The sequence below is a fragment of the Andrena cerasifolii genome, chromosome 13, assembly GCF_050908995.1.
Source record: "Andrena cerasifolii isolate SP2316 chromosome 13, iyAndCera1_principal, whole genome shotgun sequence".
In the NCBI taxonomy this organism is placed as follows: Eukaryota; Metazoa; Arthropoda; class Insecta; order Hymenoptera; family Andrenidae; genus Andrena; species Andrena cerasifolii.
In genome coordinates, this window is record NC_135130.1 from 3,341,606 (window position 1) to 3,362,577 (window position 20,972).

Genomic DNA, 20,972 nt, shown 5'->3' on the forward strand with positions numbered 1-20,972 from the left:
TCCTTCTGCACTTACGTCACTTTTGGCTAATCGTACAATTTTGCTGGCCACAAATATAAAAGTATTCTTTTCCGTAAGCACATGTTGAAATTTGTTCACTACCATGTGGCTTATTTGAAAAAGATGTTTCAAATAATATATGAACGCAATTTTACTTAAATTATCGTGATGAAAGATCTTACATTTATTGAAAGATATGTTCGAATTTTATTGTAGAAGTATATTGCTTTTTCTGATATTTATAATTATTAAAACCAGTAGCAGAGGGTATTCTAATATCTCAATATATCTTATTAAGTAATCCATTACAATTGTCGTGGCAATAAGTTACCTAGAAATATTTATTCCCCCACTCTTAATTTTATGTACCACGTAGGCACAATTTTCATATCAATGTGATTGATAAAATGATTCGTACCCAACTTATTTTGGCCAAGACAGTGAGCTACACTGTATGTGTAATAATAAGAGAGGTACAAGTGATAACGCGTTTATTCGAGTGATGCAATAAATATTTCCAGTAGGTACTGTATATCGTTCAAGCAAACTTTGCACTAAATTTGTATTGTACGATAACTCGTGCATGACTCAGAAAACATATAGGCTGTGCAACAAAAGTAAACTCTAGAATTATTTTTTTACAAAGGTGTTCGAGTATTCGCAACCTTCGAAAAAGAACAAAGGAGACAAAATAAATTCTTCGATACGTATTATAAAGAAATTATTCTCACGAGTACAAAATTGTCAATAGTCGATGTGCTACCACGTTATATCATTAGGAAGTAATTATATTTATATACTAAATAGCATCTGTGATATAACTAGTGTCTAATTATGTTAGTACACATAGTAATACGTCTCCTGCAAGGACCCTGGCTACAAGTATTGACAATATAATATTTTCAAAATTAAACTGCCACTCTAAAATCGAAATAAATATATTTCAACTCGTAGCATACAGCCAGCAAAATTTATATTGCGATAAAATTAAAAAAAAAGAAAGTTTTATATAACGTACATATAATTCGACTGCAGCTGAACATCGAAAGTATATCGGCGATTCTTTTAAACACCATCATTCACGCACTGTGCTTAACAGAATTAATAGCTGCTATTAAACATTTGAAGTTCGTTAAGAAAGCAGGATTTATAACAAATCAAAATCAAATCTTTCATTGGTTTGTATAATTTAACGGTTTTAATTTTGTGTATTTTGTAAATCTGGTATTCTTTAAATATTCGTCTGGGAGGGGGTGGTATTCATAAATATTCGTCTATTTACTGTTCTCCATCTTTTCCATTTTTCGTATCCGATATATCAGGGTTTCCCAAACTGTTTCTGCAACGGGACACTTCGCAAACCCGGAAATTTTGACGGAACGCTTAGCTTATTTTTTAAGTTGGGTATTTCCTACTACTAAAAATTTTTACTAGTAAAGATCTTTAAATGTGTTGCAGTGTATAAAACCTTTCCAAATTGTCGCGGAACACCTATTCAGGTTCAGCGGAACACAGTTTGGGAAACCCTGTGATATATCATCAAAATATTATTTATAAAGGTTCTTCTATCGAAGCAAAAAATATCTGTTTGAATTTTTCAATTTTATAAATTTTTATCAAAGTTTTCGCTACTTGACTAAAATACGTCACAAAATGCAGCATGGATTGCCAGTGAGCAAGCACAGTAATAACCATATTTTTAATTATTTGCAACTTGGAAAGCCTAAATTTTTCTTAGACGAATATTTACGAACGAACCGTTTAGTTTATACCCAGCGATAAAGTGACCAGACGTCCCGCATTGTGCGGGACAGTCCCGCATTTCAGCCCTTTGTCCCGCATTGAAAAGTGTCCCGCAATTGAACAAGTAACCTTCTACATTTTCGCAACGGCATAAAGTTACTGTTTCCCCTACTATTTTCGTTGTGAAAAAAAAAAAATATTTTTAATTCCGTTTCAATGTATCACTTTATAATCACAAGTATGTATTTTTAAATATATCGAAAATGCTTTAATAAACTAGGGAAAAGATCTCCTCACGGATCTGTTAACCCTTTTTTCGCTTGCTGGTCCCGCATTGGAACAGAAAATATCTGGCCACTTTACCTAGTAGTGAAGTAGTTTGAATTATATTCTGTGTCAAGTTACTACACATATAGAATTGAATTATTGCCTCACGACTTATTCAACATTTAGGTAGTTGAAATAGAACTACAAAACTTATACACATTTTGAGGTTCATAAACTTCGCCGGACACTTTGCACGACCTTATACGTTTCTTCAACGGCTATTTCGAGAAATCGAGCAACAATGTCGTTAAATATGATTCACGCAAGCAGTCGCGTCACAAAACGAGCAGTCACAATATTTATTATTTCAAAGACCTGCGGTTTCGACAATACAATCGCAGACAAACGCTTGCAAACGGTACAACCATCGCCCTGATGAACAATAAATTCTTACTAAAATTCCCTTGCCACGTTATTTAAATTAATTAGTATTTTATTACTATCAGTCCCAAGTTTAACGAATTCTGCTTGCCGAAACAAACATTTCAGTAAATTAATATCCTTGGAGCAGAATACAGTCGACTAACTGACAAATCAAGGACCTCGCTCAAAATTTCAAAATTTATAATATTTTATAAGACCATAAAAGAACTTGCAAATATTTAAGTAAGAATGATATTGTACGATATTCGTAATAAATTAGCTATTGTCTAAATAGTTGTGCTTAATACTACTCTAATACAGGACACACAAAATCGTTTTCACACGCGAGAAGAAAATTTAACTTAACCTTGTCGCGAAGGAATGCAATCAATTGTATATTTAAACAGTTAAGGAACGGGACTGGTAGTGTGTAATTGATTTCCAATTGCAATTACGACGAATCACAGCACAGTCAAAGGAATTTACGTTTAAACGCGGCGACATTGACCTTGTTCAGTTAGAATTGGTGAATCGATGGTGATCGAAACCAGACTGAAGAACAACTTGTAGGTATAACCGAATTCGAGGCAATGTAGTTGTTTACACCGCTAACTTATTTCTTCTGTGTGCCTGTCCAAACAGACCTCTAATAAATACAGGGTGTCTGAAAAGTTCCTAAGCTAAATTTTGGCTCAATGTTCTTCTCAGTAGTGCACCCAGAGGGGGGAGGGGAGGGGAGGGGGTGGAGCAAGGGGTCCTGGCACCCCTAAAGAAGCAGGAAAAAAGAGAAAAGGAGATTAATGTGACGACGACTGAAGTAATTCAAGAGCTTTGTAAAAAGAAAAGAAAACTCGATTTCATCCTTTAAATAAATGTTTATAATCGCCTAATGAATTTCACTGAGTTTGCATTAAAAATATTTTTATCCGTTCATCTCGCCTCCCCCAAGATTCAATCCTGAAGGCGCCACTGGTCGCTTCTCACGTTAGGTTGTTCCCTGTGTATACAGGTTAACGCTTAATTTGCTTGCAGTGAAACTTCAAAGGCGGGCTGCCTTTGCAAAACTCGGCAGGCAATTTGGTAAGAAAGAACAGCTTCAGAAACGACGAATTAGCTTACCTTTCCTTTGGGAGTTTTCACGAAAGTCGCGTTAGACGGGTCCATTCATTTGGATTACACAAGTAAATGCGTAAGACAATGTACAAGAAAGGTACAATAAATACGATAAAACAACATGGAATTCAAAAATTAAACAATAATAAGGAACAAAAATAAAGGAATAAACTAATATTACTGTAGGGTAAGCCCGGTGTAGCTCGACCACCGGGAGAGTACGGCCAGTGTTGATATTTTAAGACTGGCGCAACAGAGGGCACTGTGTGTCATTAGCACAAAGGAAATGAATGCGCTTGTTGTTGATCTAGCATCGGCCATTGTCACAAACCCATATTTAAATTAAAGGATTTACACTTAAGACTTTATGCGAGTCTGAAAGTTTTTAGACCAAGTTACAGTGCTGGTGATGTTTGAAAGACAGGTAAGTTTATTTACATTATTTCGATATTGGGGGATATGTGATCTACCCTGATAACCTCCAGTCTCTGACTATCTGTCTCCGGTCTGACATCAGATTGGTAGCAGGGTCTGGCTCTGGCACGAGAGCGCAGAGTCTGACGTCAGGACCGTAGCAGACGGCAGAATCTGCTGAGGATCTGCTGCCGATCTGACATCAGGCTCTGCGCCTCAGAACGCAGCCATCTGCGGACACAGACGACTACGGTTCTGATGTCAGATTCTGCTGCCCAGATCTGGCTATCAGGGTGTTTAATTAAAACTTCTCTCGCACCGTGTGTCTCGCTAGCGCTTAAGGAAGGGAATCACTGTTTTTAGAAATTCTAGGGGCTTGCAGGGCACACGTGGGTGGATGCGTGCAGTAGATTGGCGTCTGAAACGTCTTAAAGGCAGCTATTGCAATGGGCGGTTGGCGACTGCGACTGGCGACTGCGCCACTAGTGTAAGGGAGAAGAATGTATCTGTTTCTCCCTTGCACTAGTGGCGCAGTCGCCAGCCGCAGTCGCCAGCCGCCTATTGGAACGGCAGCCTTTAGGGCTAGGCTACACATGCGACTGTAAAGCCGCGTATTCACCTGCGCATTCGCCCCGAATGTGCATTCGGCGCGCACCGATTTTTTGCTCGTCCGGTGTTCGGCGCGTGTTCGGGGCGCGGCGCGCATTCGGGCCGATCCGCTTGTTGGCGGTCCATCAAAGCGCGCATTCGGGTCCGAACAATACCATGAAATGGACGCCGCAAATTTCACTCAACCCCGAACGCGCGCCGAATGCGCGGCGAACGCGCGCCGAATGCACATTCGGGGCGAATGCGCAGGTGAATACGCGGCTTAAGTCGTACGACAGTCGTGTCGTTCATGCCAGGGCCTACATAGCATATGAAGACGCGCACACTGAGACGACAGGACAACGATCAGTCGATCAGTCGGCGGGCACCTGCTGTTGGATTGTTGGTAACACAAAAATGAATTTGGTTACGTATGAGAACCGCTGACAAAAGCAATAAACCAGAGGCCAGCGGGCCCATGGGTCTGTTAGGGAATCCTTATTCTAACTGCAAGGGTAAGAGACAGAACGCAGGCCTGTCCCTTTTCAAGTGGACAACGGACTTTTCGAATTGCCTTTGCGTTTTCTCTTCACTTCGAGTCTTGCCTTCAGCACGATACGACGTCCTTCCGAGCTGAGTAAAATAAACTAGAGTTTATAAAGAATATACTGTTTTACAGTTTATTTCATAACCCATTTCCAATACCTGCGACAGCTTCGGATTTTTAAGTCGGCCGACTGTCGGTGGTCAATGCATTGTACATGGGTGTGGACACACAAACGACAAAAGTGTCGTTCTGTCGTTCTGAAAACCAGTAGGTCTGTGACGTTGAAGAGGAGTAGACATGGATTACGTTTCTCTAGCCGCGTTTTGCGCGCTTGCTATTCGACTTAAAATCATAAGGAAGACAAAAATAAAACGGAGATACTGTATTCATCCATTATACAGTGAAAGACTTCAAAAAGGAAAATTTCTATGGTAATTATTTAGAAGCTTTCCTCACCGATTTCAATGATTTTTGGATGCGTTGTCGGGGACACGATTCTGAACAACTTTTCTCTATACATGTTACCGCCGCTCGACCTTCGTTTCCGAGATATTCGCGAAAAACTGCTGCTACTACACAATGTATTCTGCCATATACCCACCTACAGTACGCGCCCGTGGCAGCGTATGCCCAGCATGGGACAAAACAAATGACGAAGCGGACCTTCGATTCCGAGATATTTGCGAAAAACTTCCTTTGACTTATTCCGGCGCAACGCATTCCACTTTCCAACTTGTCCCAGGTATTAGTATTGGTTGGGGCTAGATTAGCGCGGGGAGCGGGCGCCCGCTCGCGGGCGCGTAAAGCATGATAGCGAACCGATATGAGTCGGGGTGTTGACGGGCATCCGCAAGTTTCTGGTTCAAATCTCTAAACTCACATCAGTTCGCCACCATGCTTTACGCGCCGCCCCCCCCCCCCCCCCACACACACTGATCTAGCCCCAAACAATACTAATACCCGGGACAAGTTGGAAACTGGAATGCGTTGCGTCGGAATAAGTCGAAAGAAGTTTTTCGCAAATAATGATTCCCGGATTATTGACATGCTTTTTTCCCCGGATCATATTAAAGTGCCCTGAAACCGGTAATTTTTTATTCTAAATAAAATCAAACGAAGTGGACCAGAACTTAGGAAAGTTAGTAATACGATTGCGAGTTGATTTACGAAAATAATCCCCAAAGAATTTTTGAAACCCGTCAATTAGTTCTTTTGTTTTTATGTACACCATTTTTTATCAACATCAGAGTTACAGCTATTTATTCAAGCTCACATCGAAGAAAAAACAATAAAAGAATTATTTTAATATACTTAAATTAATATGTATAGGTAAATCAATAACAAAAAAGCTTTTTACCGTACGTGCCACAATTTTTTTCCAAAAAAATCCTAAATTATTACACCCGAAAAATTACACGATTCGGTGGTACTGGGAATCTCTGGAGAACTTTTGAAGTTAATTTAAAGGTATTTTTTTTAAATTCATTTACCACTACGCCATAACGTATCATCTTATTCCAAAAAATAGTTGTGTGCCACAAAACTGTTTCATGTGAGGAGGGCTTTACTGAAATTCATTTTCTACGAGGATGTCACGAAGTAACTGCACCAAAGGAGTTGCAGTATAACCTTCCTAACGCTTCAGACTTTACAACTAATTATTCTTTTTACCCGACTGCGGCACGCAAAGGAGGGTATTGTATTTATCAGGCTATGTATGTATGTCCATGTTACGCTCTAGAGTCTGTACGGATACACCGATTTGGACAAATCAGGTGTCTTTAGAATTGTCTTGACGTTCCGAATGTTATAGGATATAAAAAAAATAAAAAAACATTAAAAAAAAATTAAAAAACCCGACTGCTTAAAAAAACATTAAAAAAATTAAATTAATAAAAAAAACATTAAAAAATTAAATTAATAAAAAAAACATTAAAAAAATTAAATTAATAAAAAAATTAAATTAAAAATTAATTTTTTTAATGTTTTTTTAAGCAGTCGGTTTTTTTAATTTTTTAAATTTTTCTTGTTAAACAATAATCTTGACAAAACGGAATTCATTTGTGAACAAACCCACTGGGAAGGGACTTTTCTTACACCCCGTACATTAGCAAAGAGTATAACAGTAATTTAGTCTCCGTTTCCTATGATCAGACGTAACAATCCTAGGATTCTATCGTTCACGGTAATTAAACAACCGGTACTAGGTAAGCGACTAGGCAATAATTCGACCGTCTTCGTTCAAGCGCGTGCACAGAGTATCCAGTGCAGCGGGGAAGCAGTATCCTCGATGCAATCGGTAACGAGGGAAAATTCCGGAATATGTTTTATATCATCTAAGCAGCGGGCGTGTTCGAAGGAGGACAGAGATAAATATTAATCAACCCACTATCCTTCCATCGCCGCTGATCCTGTACGCGTTAATTTTATTCGATTGGCTACGTACTCTCTATTAATCATCCGTGCTCCTTGAATGTCGCGATTTTATGGCTGCTGGTAACACAGTTCGACAAAATTTCACTTCTTTTTCGGACTTGTAACATTCAACAGCCGTTTCTTACGGGGTTTCGTGCGCTGAAAACGAAGCCGCAAATCGTTTGTCGCCATCACCCTCGGTTTTTGAGAAATTCGATTTTTAAGAAAACTGCAAATTTTTAAGTTTGCACATCTTTTGTATCGAAACAGTAAATGTTATTGGGTTGCTTGTTCCGTAAAATTATTCTATGAACCACCCCCCAACCCCCGAATACAGCGATATAAGTTATTAGTGAAATGCAACTATTTTTACAGATATCTTTCAATTTATTTCCAAAACTAAGGGTCCAGGAGAAAATCTGACTACCCCACGCGACGCAGCAGATAATTTTCCTTCGGAAACCATCAACAGAAGTGGTAAGTCGCGTTTTGTTTTCAATACAGGAACGAAATAGTTTGGCAAAACGTGCGCCGTCGACAGTGGTAGTCATTTATAAAACATGTACACTTTAAAAATTTTGTGTACATTTATGAAATTTCTAAGAATACTGTTTTCAAATTATATCGGCTATTCTCAGTGAAATTTTGAAACTTTCTCAATATCAATGTGCCTATGTATGATTTTTATTTTTTATTTTTATTTTTTTAAATTACAAGTAATCACGAACACGATAAATTATTGCAATGCATATAATTTTTTATGTCTGCGCCGCATTAAACTTTAGGTGCACCTAATAGAAGCAAAATGAGCACAGGTTAAAAATAAGCATGTTCTTAGACGCGGTATAAAATCAAACTGTTTAATTAACTTCATCTTCGCAGATAAAAAGAATCTAATTAACTCATGCGAAATATTCCTTATTCTTCGTCATTAATCCACATCATTAAGACTTCTGCACGGTTACAGTACCTATATCGTTCGCAATGTTTTAATTATTTTTCACTTCCGTGGATTCCAAGTATCCTGAAAGAATTCTCACAATCGTTTCGTTGACTTTGAATAATGCTTTCTTATGTCATCGTTAGATTCGAAAATCGAGTCATTACGTAACGAAATTGTACGATTTGCTCGGTGAACAGTAACCGATAGGGTGTCGTCGACTGCAGGTATAACGCGCGTAATAGGGAACTTCAAATAAGCCGAAAGTGGAATTAAGTGGGAACGCACGATACTTAATTTGTGATGAAATCGTTTGTGAATTAGAAAGGGTGTGAAGCGCTGAACAAAATGGAGTTGCGATTTTTATGATCTGAAGCTAACGCGAGAAATAATTGTTCGTGTAATTATGAATCTAAAGTCTTCGTGCAATCAGATAATCGACGATGGCTAACAAGAGGCGATTGCGGCTTGGATGAATTCTTTTAAGAGGAACTGTAAACTTAAGGGTCGATGAGTATAAATGAGTTATATCATTAGGGATTATAATTATAATTAGGGATTAATATTAACTTAACCCCTAATTATATTAAATTATACCTCAACAATACGAACTGAAATAAGTAACAATATTAACTAAAAACTATTGTTGTGTTCTGCATTAACTTAGTTATAGTCATTGATTCTCACAACTTTCTAAATCTTGTCCTATCTTATTTTAGATTAATTCTATTCTAGTCCAATTCTAGGTGAGTCAAGTCAATTCAGAAGTCAGTTCATTTACTCTTGTAAGTTCATCCTCAAATTAGTACCGACGATAATAATATTTATGGGACACATCATTCATTAAATATTGTAGGTTCTCTTTGCAAAATGCTAAATTTGGCAAGTCGTGCACATTTTTTTATGTCGCTGTGTCATGATTTCTGTCCAAAGGAATGTCAGAATCGGGTTGAGTTCTGCCAATGAAGCAGAAGCTACTGGTTTTACAGGGCAGTTTCTTTAACGACTTTTATATTGTATAGTTGGCAGATTGAACGTTTTATAATAAAACATAAAACCCTCTTTCTTACAACGGAAGATTTCGAACCGAGAAATTAAAAAAAAATCTGAAACTTTGTGAATATGTAGAGGATTTCCTCCTGATGACAACGCAATTTTTGTTTGCTGACCGAATTCACTCTGAGGGGGTGAAATTAATCCCTGAAAATTCGGCTATTTTCTCAGTCTAATTTTTAACTCGCAATTTTTAAGAAATAGAAAAGAAGGTTCAAGACAGAAGTTACTTCTTTTAATTAGGACTATCATTTGGTAACTTACAGTTCTTAGTTATAATAAAAAAATCAGAAAATAGCTGGAATTTAAGAGGTCGAGTTCAACGCCTTATAGTAAATTTGGGCAGTAAACAAAAATTTGCATTGTGATCAGGAGGAAATCCTCTACTTATTCACAAAGTCACAGAATTTTTTCAATTCCTGGGTTCGGGATCTTTCCAAAACGCCGTACAGACCAACGAAATTCTGCCGGATTCTCAGAAATGAGCAATAATTGTTATTAATTAAAGTGCATTAATAACTTCAGTTGTTTGTGAAAACCACTCCCCAGCCGACTCGTACGTTCGCACGTTTAACACGAGCCAAATTTATAAAAGCAGACGCAGTTTTCTTCCTGATTTAATTCTTTCCTTGATAATGGTCGCAATGCTGACCGAAACGTTGGAAATTTAATCTTAAAATTTGCGCAATAGCTTTTATTTAATCTCTTAAAAATAGACCGAACCGGTCGATTAACATTTACTTTTAAGTTTTAATAATTCTTTACGGTCGAAATTCTAAATCGTTTTGTTTATTTATAATGTTTGGCGTTGTCACGTGTAATAAAATAATGCAACCCAAAGGCAGTGATAAGTATTTAATAGTTGATATTGAGAACAATTTTAAAATACCACTTTCAGGTTTATCTGATGGTTTAATTAGAAAAACTGAGTTTGATTAAGCATACTCTGCTTTTGAAAAATGAGTATTTTTTGAGTGCTTGAAATGTATTCTGTGCCACTCGTTGCACAAGTGGGAACGCGACTTAACGTAATCTCTGAACGCAGTACCGAAAAGGTTGAAGTAGTGGAAATAGTTTAGCGATACCTTTAGCTTAAAATAATAAGAAGTTATTTTTCCCACATATCAAAGTTTAATTGCATTTGTTCCTGTACTTATGGTCAATATTTTAGGGGGTGATTATACAGGCAAAAATAAGACGGAAATCCAGAGTGACAAAATTGCGGTAAAGGCTTCATTTTCGAGAAAATTGTTTTTGAATTTCCCACTGTAGGCGAAGGCACACCCCCTAGTAGCATTTCTGGTTGGCCCACAGTATCCCCAAGTTGGGAACTAGTTGGCCATCAAAATGCCAACAATAAATGCTGCTAGGGCCCATTTTATGCAATCACGAAAATAGTTAAAAAGTTTAGTAAAACTCCATAATTTGATGGCTTTGGTGGTACTTGATGAATAAAATAATTTATTTATCGTACTCATCGAGCTAAAATCGTTAAATGGAAGTATTTTTTAATATACAGTGAGTAAAAAAAGTATTTGGACGGTTTTTAAAATCGCATAACTTTTTTAGAATTGGTCCAAACGACATGAGTTTTTTTTTAGAAGCTAGAAGGATTAGTTTGCTAAGTGACGTGTTTCGCCGTTTTGAAAAAAATGCATTTGGTCGGAATAGAAAAAAAAAATTGTAAAGGTCGTTTTTTTAACTTTTTTTTGTGAGCCTGTAATGAAAATTCAAAAAACCCGTTTGTGGATTGCAGTAAGTTGTATACGTGCCTAAAATTTCATTAAAATCGGTTAACGTTGCTCCGAGTTACAAACGTTTAAATATCGCAGAATAAGGTCAAGAATTGCGAAAATTCCCGAAATCAACGATTTCTTTTTCCAATTTTCATTACAAGCTCACAAAAAAAATTTAGAAATCGACCTTTACTATTTTTTTCGCTATTCCGATCAAATACATTTTTTTTCAAAACGGCCAAATACGTCATTTAGCAAACTAATCTTTCTAGCTTCTAAAAAAAAACTCAAGTCGTTTGGACCAATTCTAAAAAAGTTATGCGATTTTAAAAAGTGTCCAAATACTTTTTTTACTCACTGTACACTTTTTTGCGTACCTACAATAAGATAACCCATCTTTTTCGCTATACTTTATTGTGACGTACCACAGAACACAAAGAGATTACTTTGTAAAATGAATAAAATAATTTATTTATCGTACTCATCGAGCTAAAATCGTTAAATGGAAGTATTTTTTAATTTACACTTTTTTGCATACCTACAATAAAATAACCCATCTTTTTCGCTATACTTTACTGTGACGTAACACAGAACCCAAAGAGATTACTTTGTAAAATGAGTTATGTGTCAAGATATTGCTTGTGGTGTAATTTTGTTAGCGTTGCAGAAAGTTGCGCGTGTTTGTTTACAAACGGGCGTTAAAAATGCATTACAAAGCATTTTTGTATGACTTTTGAAAGAATTCCAGTGACACACTGTACGTGATCTTCTGACGTTTTAATTCGTTCATAATAGATGTGATAATGGAAGGAGAGACAATATTTGCGAATTAAATTCCCGTGAACGTATTTTTCGTACTGACATTTCGTATATTTTTGAATCCCCGATCTAAAACTCTTTAGCATTTAATTTTGAGTGGGTATACAAAGTCCACTTATCATGAAAATTGAAGTATTGATAAAATTTTAATAGAAGAAAACACGACATTTAATATTACGAACGAATTTAATTAAAACCAATTTTTCAAGAAACTGAAAATCGTAGAAAGTGATTTCAATAAAAAAAAAAACAAAAATTTAAATTCTAAATTCATTGCGCAACTGCAGAGCGAACAAAATTATTTTCCGAAACATTAAAAATCGAAGAAAGTCCTATCAGTATGACATATTTCTACGGAATGTAACATTCATTCGTTAATTTTTTGAGTTTAGGAAATTTTATATAGTGGCATGTTTGTCAAATTAATATTCATTTTTTTCAACTAACATAATTTAAAAATAGGGTTAAAAGAAGGATTTTAATTTGGACAATTGCATAAATTTTCAAATTCTTTTACGGGGGTGCAGGACTCTTTCCAACGACTAAAATCGACGGCTTCTAAAATCGATTGCTTAGATACTAAATAATCACCATACCGTTACTTTTCACAGTTTTTTTCTGCACGCTTTTACGAGAAATTTAAAAAAAAATTGTCAGAATATTGAAAATCATTGAAGTTACTTGACGCTAAAAATGGTCCTGCGCAGCTAAAACAAATCTAAAGCATCTAAAAACAAAATGCTTTGGGGTGAATAATTTCTACACTAAAAACTACAGGTGTGGAACTTTACTGGCGAATTTAAACAATAATTGTGAAAATTGCACAGGAATCAATTTTTCCCTACATTTTTACAGAAAAAATCGTCTTTAATCAGTGATAAAATGTTTTTGACAAACATTAAATGTTAATGCGGAAGTTCCACACGATAGAGAAATGAATTCTACAGCTGCAGTTAAAATTTCATGTGAAAATATTTATTCGTTCAAAAGTTACGATGTACACGGTGTTCAAAAATGTAGTTTCGAGATTAACAGCTTCAAAATTAACTGCATTCGATTACCTTCAGCGCTATCACTTCCGTAATTATTCGAATTTCGTCGCGAAACTTTATTGCAAATGTTCACAAAGGCTGACACTTTCAGAATTGATAATAATAGAAAAAATCGATTTTTCGAGATTTGAATAGTCCTGTACCTGAAGTAAATCTCCAATTCAAGATAAAATATTAAAACACTGCACAGTAATCACCCTTTGTATAACATTAATTTATAAATCCTCAGCACATAAAACATAATTGGTTTCCTTTGAAAAGACTCGTGTCTAGTGTTGATTTCAATATGCCTATATAGGGCGAAGCGATACTATATAGGCTAAAATTAAAATTAAAATTTTCAGTTGGCCTGGGTGCTGGTAAAATTTTTTGGAAAAATATTCATATCTGCAGGTTCCCTTTTCTCTTAAAAATATAAAAATTCACAATGTCAATCTCATTATTTACATTTGTAAAATGTAAAAGTTCAAAATGTGAATCTTATTATTTACATTTGTAAAATGTAAAAATTCAAAATGTGAATTTTATTATTTAGATTTTTAAGAGAAAAATGAACCTGCAGGCAATTCAAATTTAATTTTTCGCCTATATAGTATCGCTCCGCCCTAATGCCTGAGCCATTCAAGTTGTTGTACAATAATTTGTCCAACCTCGAAATTCCTGTGGTTCTAACAAAGTTCCATTTATGCCATTTGAATTGGAATCACCGCATCGCAACGACCCCTTTTCCATCGCCCAGTATCGGACAATTTATCGTTAATTCATCGTTGAAACGGCCGATTTGCAACACACGAAAGTATCCTGTAATGGTTTCATTGGGTGAAAGTAGTTCTCGATGACTGTTTCCGGTAAGCACATGATATAACTTTCTTTGGGTGCAATCCTTGCTCAGCCGTGGGCTCAGGAGTGTCCTTTCCACCACTCAAGCTCCCTCAACGTTATACATTTTAACGACCACAAACATTTTCGTACCCTTTTCTTCTTCTACTTGAGAATGCCTAATTTCTGCTGGACTGGCAAAGAACTTACAATCAGAACACTCTACACAATTGTCTTCTTTCGTCTCATTTTGAAAGCTTTCGCTTTAGAACTAGGTTGTAGCAGATCAGTTCACCTTCTCGGTAAATTTTCAATTCATTTCAGGTAAATTTCTTTGAATTATTATTAAAAGATTGCAGAAAAACAGATGTGCAAAGGCAGAGAGACCTGCCAGCAATACGAGCTGAACATTAACAAAACATGCACTACATGGAGAAGAAGGCTTCCCTTCTATTTAGGTGCATTGCATAAATAGTACATAGATCAATCCATCGCAGCATTCATTATTAAAATTAATTAATATTCACTCGTTAAACACAAAGGGCACCTAATTGCCTAACCCAACTAGTCCCTACTTATGTAATCTATGGAAAGATATTTTTCAGCTGATTTAACACGAACGAAGCTTCGAACCACTTCCCTTTCGAAGGGGTGTCTTCAGAAGTTCAAACGAAAAACTCATCCGACCCCATTGCCTGAACCACGACCCTCATCTCACCCCACAATGTCCCACACATCTTCACGGTTACATTTAAACCCACCCATTGTACCGCACCTCGCCATTCGAGCTAATTAATTAATTTCCCCTCTCCCCTCAGCGTAACAGACACACCACTATTAATATCCGCGCGAACCACCCAAATCCTTCGCGAAGAAGGTCCTGTCACCACTCCCACAAACTTGCCTGTGTGCTTCAGCGACGAACTCATTAAATATCCTCTTATGTGCGAGCCTCGGTGCTGTCAGTCGGTCGTCGACAGCGTTCCACAGCGAAGAATTCACACAAACCAGACGCGAACGGAAAAAAGCGACGGTCTCGATGAAACGAAAGAAAAACGGGGGGAGCAAAAGTGTCCGCGGCTTCGCGCCGGTGAAACTGCAACGTGGAGCGGTAGTTTCAGGTTCACGCACCGCACATGCCAGGCGCGAAACTACAATTTACGTTGAAATCGCGCGAACGCAAAACCCACCTGCAGCCTCTATGTAAATCTCGCCCCTGGTGGGGAAAAACTGGTTGCACAGGAAAATCGCAGCAGCGATAGGCAAAAAAACGTCACCTCCACCCGCAACTCGACGGAATATCGCGGCGCTTGTTTCGCTGATGGCTAGGGACTTTACTCCACGAGTCTTTGGGGGGTTACAGAAGAGGGACGTCTCTTTTCTTTTGCTTGCTGGCTCAATTCCGCGTTAAACTGTAAGGCTGTCGTAGACAATTATTACGAAACACGGACTGCCAGGAAATGGTAAGTACATAGACACTTTGTGGTAACTTATTCGACGATTTACTTTGTTTTGGAAAGTGGAATAAATTGTTGGTTTTGGCTGGCTTGCAGTTGTCCTTTAGGGGAGACATCAAAGTGTGGTAGGGTAAAGGACCCAGTTACTGACACCTAAGCGGTTACTGTTAGCTTAAGCTATTTCACTTAAAATAACGAACAAATAAACGTTGTAAAGTCATACACAAAAAGAATTATGTAATTCAACCTATAATCTATACCAGGAGTGTCGAACGGCCCCACTCCGAGAGCCGCACGAGTCGGGCCCCCGGTCAGCCGGTTCCCCCACTTATTTCTCTCCAGGCGTCGCACGAGACCCGGCAGGGAGATGCGGCACCCGGAGGAGAAATTCATCCGAGTGAAGTAGGTGTGGAAGGGGCCGCTCTCGGAAGAGGAGAAGGAGCCACTGCGGCTCGCGAGCCGCTAGTTCGACACCCCTGATCTATACTATAATTTATTTATTCGTTATTTTAAGTAAAATAGCTTAAGGTGACAGTAATTGGGTCCTTTACCCTATATGTTACTTATTATACGTTTCAGATAGTTTAATACTAATTGCAAGTGGTCTACTGTAATTAAATAGTGATATTTATTGCATATGTACAGGTAGAATCTTTTGGTAATATACAGGCTGTTTCACATAACTTTATTATCACCTGAAATATTTCTGCTGTGCTTGAAATTCAGTTCGTAACAAGTGGTGAACATAAACAAAGGCATGTTGATAAACAAGTGAAGTGTTTTAAAAGGTCCAAGAGTTAACAGAACGTTACGTTGCAGTGGCAATGAAAAATAAACAGCAAATTCTGTTTCAAGGACTTATTTTTAAAAAAATTTTTTAATTTAAAACCGCATGCACCTCTTGGAGTATTAGTGACTACTATATGACGCTATTTACATTACATTAGCTATGTTATACAGTACTATGTTAGACTTATATACTACTGGCTGTACTACTCGGCTTCGTCAGAAATTTGGATTCTGATTTTATAAAAAAATAATTTTTTTTAGTTTTTTTTTTTTAAATAGTCACATTCATCTGGATTAGACTGGGCCTAATGAGCTGAGACACATTTCGTGATCCCAGAGTTTATCGTTCGAAAATTTGTAGGCGACAGACAAACACACAAACATATAGAAGCTTTTTGCTTTATATATTAACCCTTTCGCTGCGTTTTTCGACTATAGTCGAACGCCACTAAGTTCCCGTTCGACGCGGATTTCGACTATAGTCCACGCATTAAAAAATGTATTCTCTTGTACTGTAATGCAAAAAAAAGGTGAAAATTAAATACTTTTTTATTGATGTAAAATTGACGCTTTCCAAGAATCGTCCGAAAATTTAAATACGCAGCGACTGGGTTAAGACAATTTAAGCTAGAGCTGTACACATACATTTTACTACACTACATAATATCGACGTGCGTCACGAAAAGTAGCACGTTACAATTTTCTTACGAAAAACAGCGTTTGCCTTTGTTGTTACGAAAACTATCATCACGTTTCGGTTTTCGCCGCGAAAAGTAGCATGTTCCGTTGGTAGCGACGAAAAGCAGCACATTTGGATGGTTGGCTAAGCAGCACAGAGTGCGTCAACTTAATTACCTTTCGACGCGATTTTTATTTAGCGCTAGGTCGGTAATTTATTAAACATTAAAATAACATACTGAAATTATGTAGATTAAATTTTTCATACGTGTTTCCTTTTGGAGATTAGACGGAGTTATTATTTATTAAACAATATTTTCAAAAGTTGAATCCTTCGATGCAAAACGCACTTCAACAATTTAAACTAACCACGCGCCGAAACGTGATAGTTTCTGCAGTATAATCCAAAACGTGCTATACTTTGTGGCGAAACAAGATAATGCGCTAGTTTTCGCCGCAAAGTCCGAAATGTGCTATTCTTCGTGGCTAAGCAGTCAAATATGTTAGTTTTCGCGGTAGAAGACCAAACGTGCTAATTTTCGTCAGAAACGATGAAATGTGCTTCTTTACGTGGCAAACTGAAACGTGCTGTTTTTCTTAAGAAAAATGAAACGTGCTACTTTTCGTAACGCACGTCGATATGTACTTTACATATTATTAAATCCGATAACTTGAATTAAAGCAACGAGAGCAACAACGGACTAACCCACATTTTTTTCGAAATTGAGTTAGTAACAATAACTTATTCCAATAGGCTCCACTAACCATAGAAAAAAGGAAATTTTTTTTTTAATGTGGGTTGGTCCGTTGCCGCTTTCACTGCTTCAATTATACCGTAGGTCTGGGTTAGGTTAATTGATTAATTGTAAAAGTTTTTTTTTAAAATACTGTAAGAGGATACAAATTATGATTCAACAGGAGACAAAAAGGTAAAAACTTATCACTGGTATTGATATAAATGATACATAATTTTTTCCGTCTCGGTCTCCTGTTAAGGGGTTATACCTAGTCAGGCGGCCGAAAAGAGGCGAATATTTGTGATTTTTTTTTGAAGAAGCAGAAGCGTATAATTTTACAAAACTTTTTGCGTTTAAAAGAGCAACATTTGAAGAACATTTGGTAATTTTTTCGTAGAAAAATATTTACGTTTATAATAAAATAAAACGCGACATCCAAGAAGCATTTTTAAAAATTTGCTTTTGCGGTGAGCATTGCCATTCGGAACCAGATTATCTAAAATCAAAAAACAAAAAAGATTTCGTTAGTATATTAATGTATCCTCAGGTTGACGGAGAGAATTTTCCGAAATATTAAGCTAAAACAAAATGGCGGCTATTTAAAGTTGAAATCCTGATTTTTTCGCGTGATTTTTGCAGGAAAAAATCAGGATTTCAACTTTAAATAGCCGCCATTTTGTTTCAACTTAATATTTTGGAAAATTCTCTCCGTCAACCTGAGGATACATTAATATACTAAGGAAATCTTTTTTGTTTTTTGATTTTAGATAATCTGGTTCCGAATGGCAATGCTCACCGCAAAACCAAATTTTTAAAAATGCTTCTTGGATGTCGCTTTTTATTTTATTATAAACGTAAATATTTTTCTACGAAAAAATTACCAAATGTTCTCTAAATGTTGCTCTTTTAAACGCAAAAAGTTTTGTAACAATATACGCTTCCGCTTCTTCAAAAAAAATTCACAAATATTCGCCTCTTTTCGACCATCTGACTAGGCATAACCCCTTAATAGCCGGCTTTCGAGCCGGTCGGGTCCGAGTTTTGCCGAGCCGACCTGAAATCAAATTGCCCGCTCATGGTGGCCATGCTTGTAGTCCGAATCGAGTCTCGGGGTTCCGAGAAACTTCGGGATCTCGAGCAACATGAAAGTATCGGGACCTCGCCCGATTCCACCCGAAATTTTCCGACACGCCCCGAGGACCGGGAACCCGAGCCTCGGGACGATCCGCACACTCCTAACTAGTGTTCGCCTACGACGCTACAGGTCGCCGTTTCGAATCCCCTCCGGCGAAAAGAATTTTCTTTCAGAAAAAGAAACACGGGCTTTATACTTCTATGATTCTGCACACATCTCTAAAACCGTTATTTATATTTTTGGCCCTACTGCTGGAAACGTTACAGGTGACGGACATAGAATTATTGCTGCACCCTTGCGGCAACGTTGCGTGAAACATTGCAATATAGCACTGCAACGATCCTGCAACTTTGTTGCAACGAGAGTGTGCTGTATGGGTAGCTTTCAGTCTGTCACATACTTGTAGTAATTTTTCAGCTAGCATGTTTACGTCAATATGGGGACGAGTCGGACTTTGTGTTCCCGACAAGGCCGTTAGAAGGAGCAGATACGAAGTCTTGCAGAATGTCAGATAGTGTTTCCCGAGACTTACGTTGCTGCTGCTCTTTCTCCACTGTGCCCAGTTGGAATCCAGGTTCTGTAGATCTTCCGAGTTCTCGGCTTCGTAGTGGGATACCTTCAGAAATTTTCACCCGTGCAATAACTAGCACAACGAGTGTATTTTCTTCTGAATAAGCCAGAAGGTGATATCCCTTGCCGTTGCCACCAATTATGTCGTCGAGGCAACTCCGATTTAGTAACTACTAACTTTTTATTTCTATAACTGGTACAATTTATAAATCTCTACAAATTATGTCGGGACGAAGTTGTAACCTTGCTGGTCTGAGGTTTGCGACTGTCCTATCCCTCTGTTTGGAACCGATATTTATCTAAGCTACTGAAGGGGTGGGAGGTAAGGTAGGCGAGCAGCCTAAGGAATTTGGAAAAGAGGGGGTGTTCGGGAAATCTGATATCAGGGGGAGCCATCGTGGCGACACTCGGATGGCAAAAGGGACTGCTCGGGAAATCAGGGTATTGTTAAAGGGATCTATTCTCCGGGTGAATAACCATTTTGGCGACACTTGGAATGTGTATTTCCCTACTGAATGGTCGGATTTCCGACTGGACCCATCTCGCTGGGTCCGTACAAGGGAAACCTATTCGTCTATTAGAGGGATAGGGTGGGTCGGCTGGCGATTATCGCGGTATATCTTACAACGTTTAGCGCGACGGTCAGAGGTGCGCTCAGCGAGGGTTCTCCCACAATGCTGCAGGGCATTGTTGAAACGCACCCCCGCCGCTTACACAGAGCGGATTCAGCACAGCTGGAGAACCACTAGGTCTTTTCGAACGCGACTCTCTACTGAGAACGCCGCTGCGTCAGCACCGCAAACCATACCACTCGCACCCCGTATTATATCCGGACGAAACATAAAATCGACTGGTCTAGTATCCGTCATAATGGTGTCATTTATGCCTGCGAAATAGATTCTTTAATTGCTTTTGTTTGAACTTCAATTGGGGTCAAATACAAATACAGGGTGTTCTATCCTCGCCCTAGAGAAAATGAAGCCTTGGAATGATCCATGGACAAAATCTCGGGATGCTTCCTTTCGTTAGCGTTTTCCGATGTACCACTCTCCTTTCTTATACATATGTTCGTCGTAATAAAAATTATTATTATTATTATTATTATTATTATTATGATTATTATTATTATTATTATTATGATTATTATTATTATTATGATTATGATTATTATTATTATTATTATTATTATTATTATTATTATGATTATTATGATTATTATTATTATTATTATTATTATTATTATTATTATTATTATTATTATTATTATTAACGGGAAACCCTTTAGTGTACAGAGATACAAAATTATTACCATTACTACATAGAAAGATAAAAATAAGAGAAAGAAATAAAAAAAATATATATAAAATAATAACATAAAATAAAATAAAATAATATAATATAATATAAAATAAAATAACAAAGATAAATTAAGATGAGATAATAATAGATAACAAAAACATAACATAACATAAACTTTTTAAATACTACTAATAATACATATAACAGTCCACCTGTTTATGCCTAATCACGGAGCAAGAGAAATTGAAGAAGTAACGCTTAAACAGCAATTGATTTAGAAGATGTAAAATAATGTTTTCGTATGTTATTGCGGGAGGCAACTCACTTTTTCACTCACCATCGTTTAAACAACGCATTTAAATATGATCATTAACAAGT

The 20,972-nt window shown here is 37.2% G+C and overlaps 1 protein-coding gene across 7 annotated transcripts in view; it reads right to left on the reverse strand.

Annotated features, from left to right (window-relative positions):
• Window positions 1-15,051, reverse strand: part of LOC143375979 (synaptic vesicle glycoprotein 2B) — a 28,989-nt gene extending 13,938 nt beyond the window's left edge. Inside the window, exons 1-2 of one of the 7 annotated variants that reach the window (XM_076825734.1) lie at window positions 2,920-3,001; window positions 1,019-1,086 (exon numbers count right to left, since the gene is read on the reverse strand). In XM_076825734.1, coding sequence (XP_076681849.1) covers window positions 1,019-1,079 — 61 coding nt within the window. In that variant the 5' untranslated portion in view covers window positions 1,080-1,086; window positions 2,920-3,001. Of the gene's footprint in view, window positions 1-1,018; window positions 1,112-2,228; window positions 2,254-2,800; window positions 3,002-14,833 lie in introns of those variants that run through there. The other 6 variants (XM_076825732.1, XM_076825735.1, XM_076825733.1 and 3 more) reach the window with 6 other exon arrangements.
• Window positions 15,052-20,972: the final 5,921 nt, after the last annotated feature.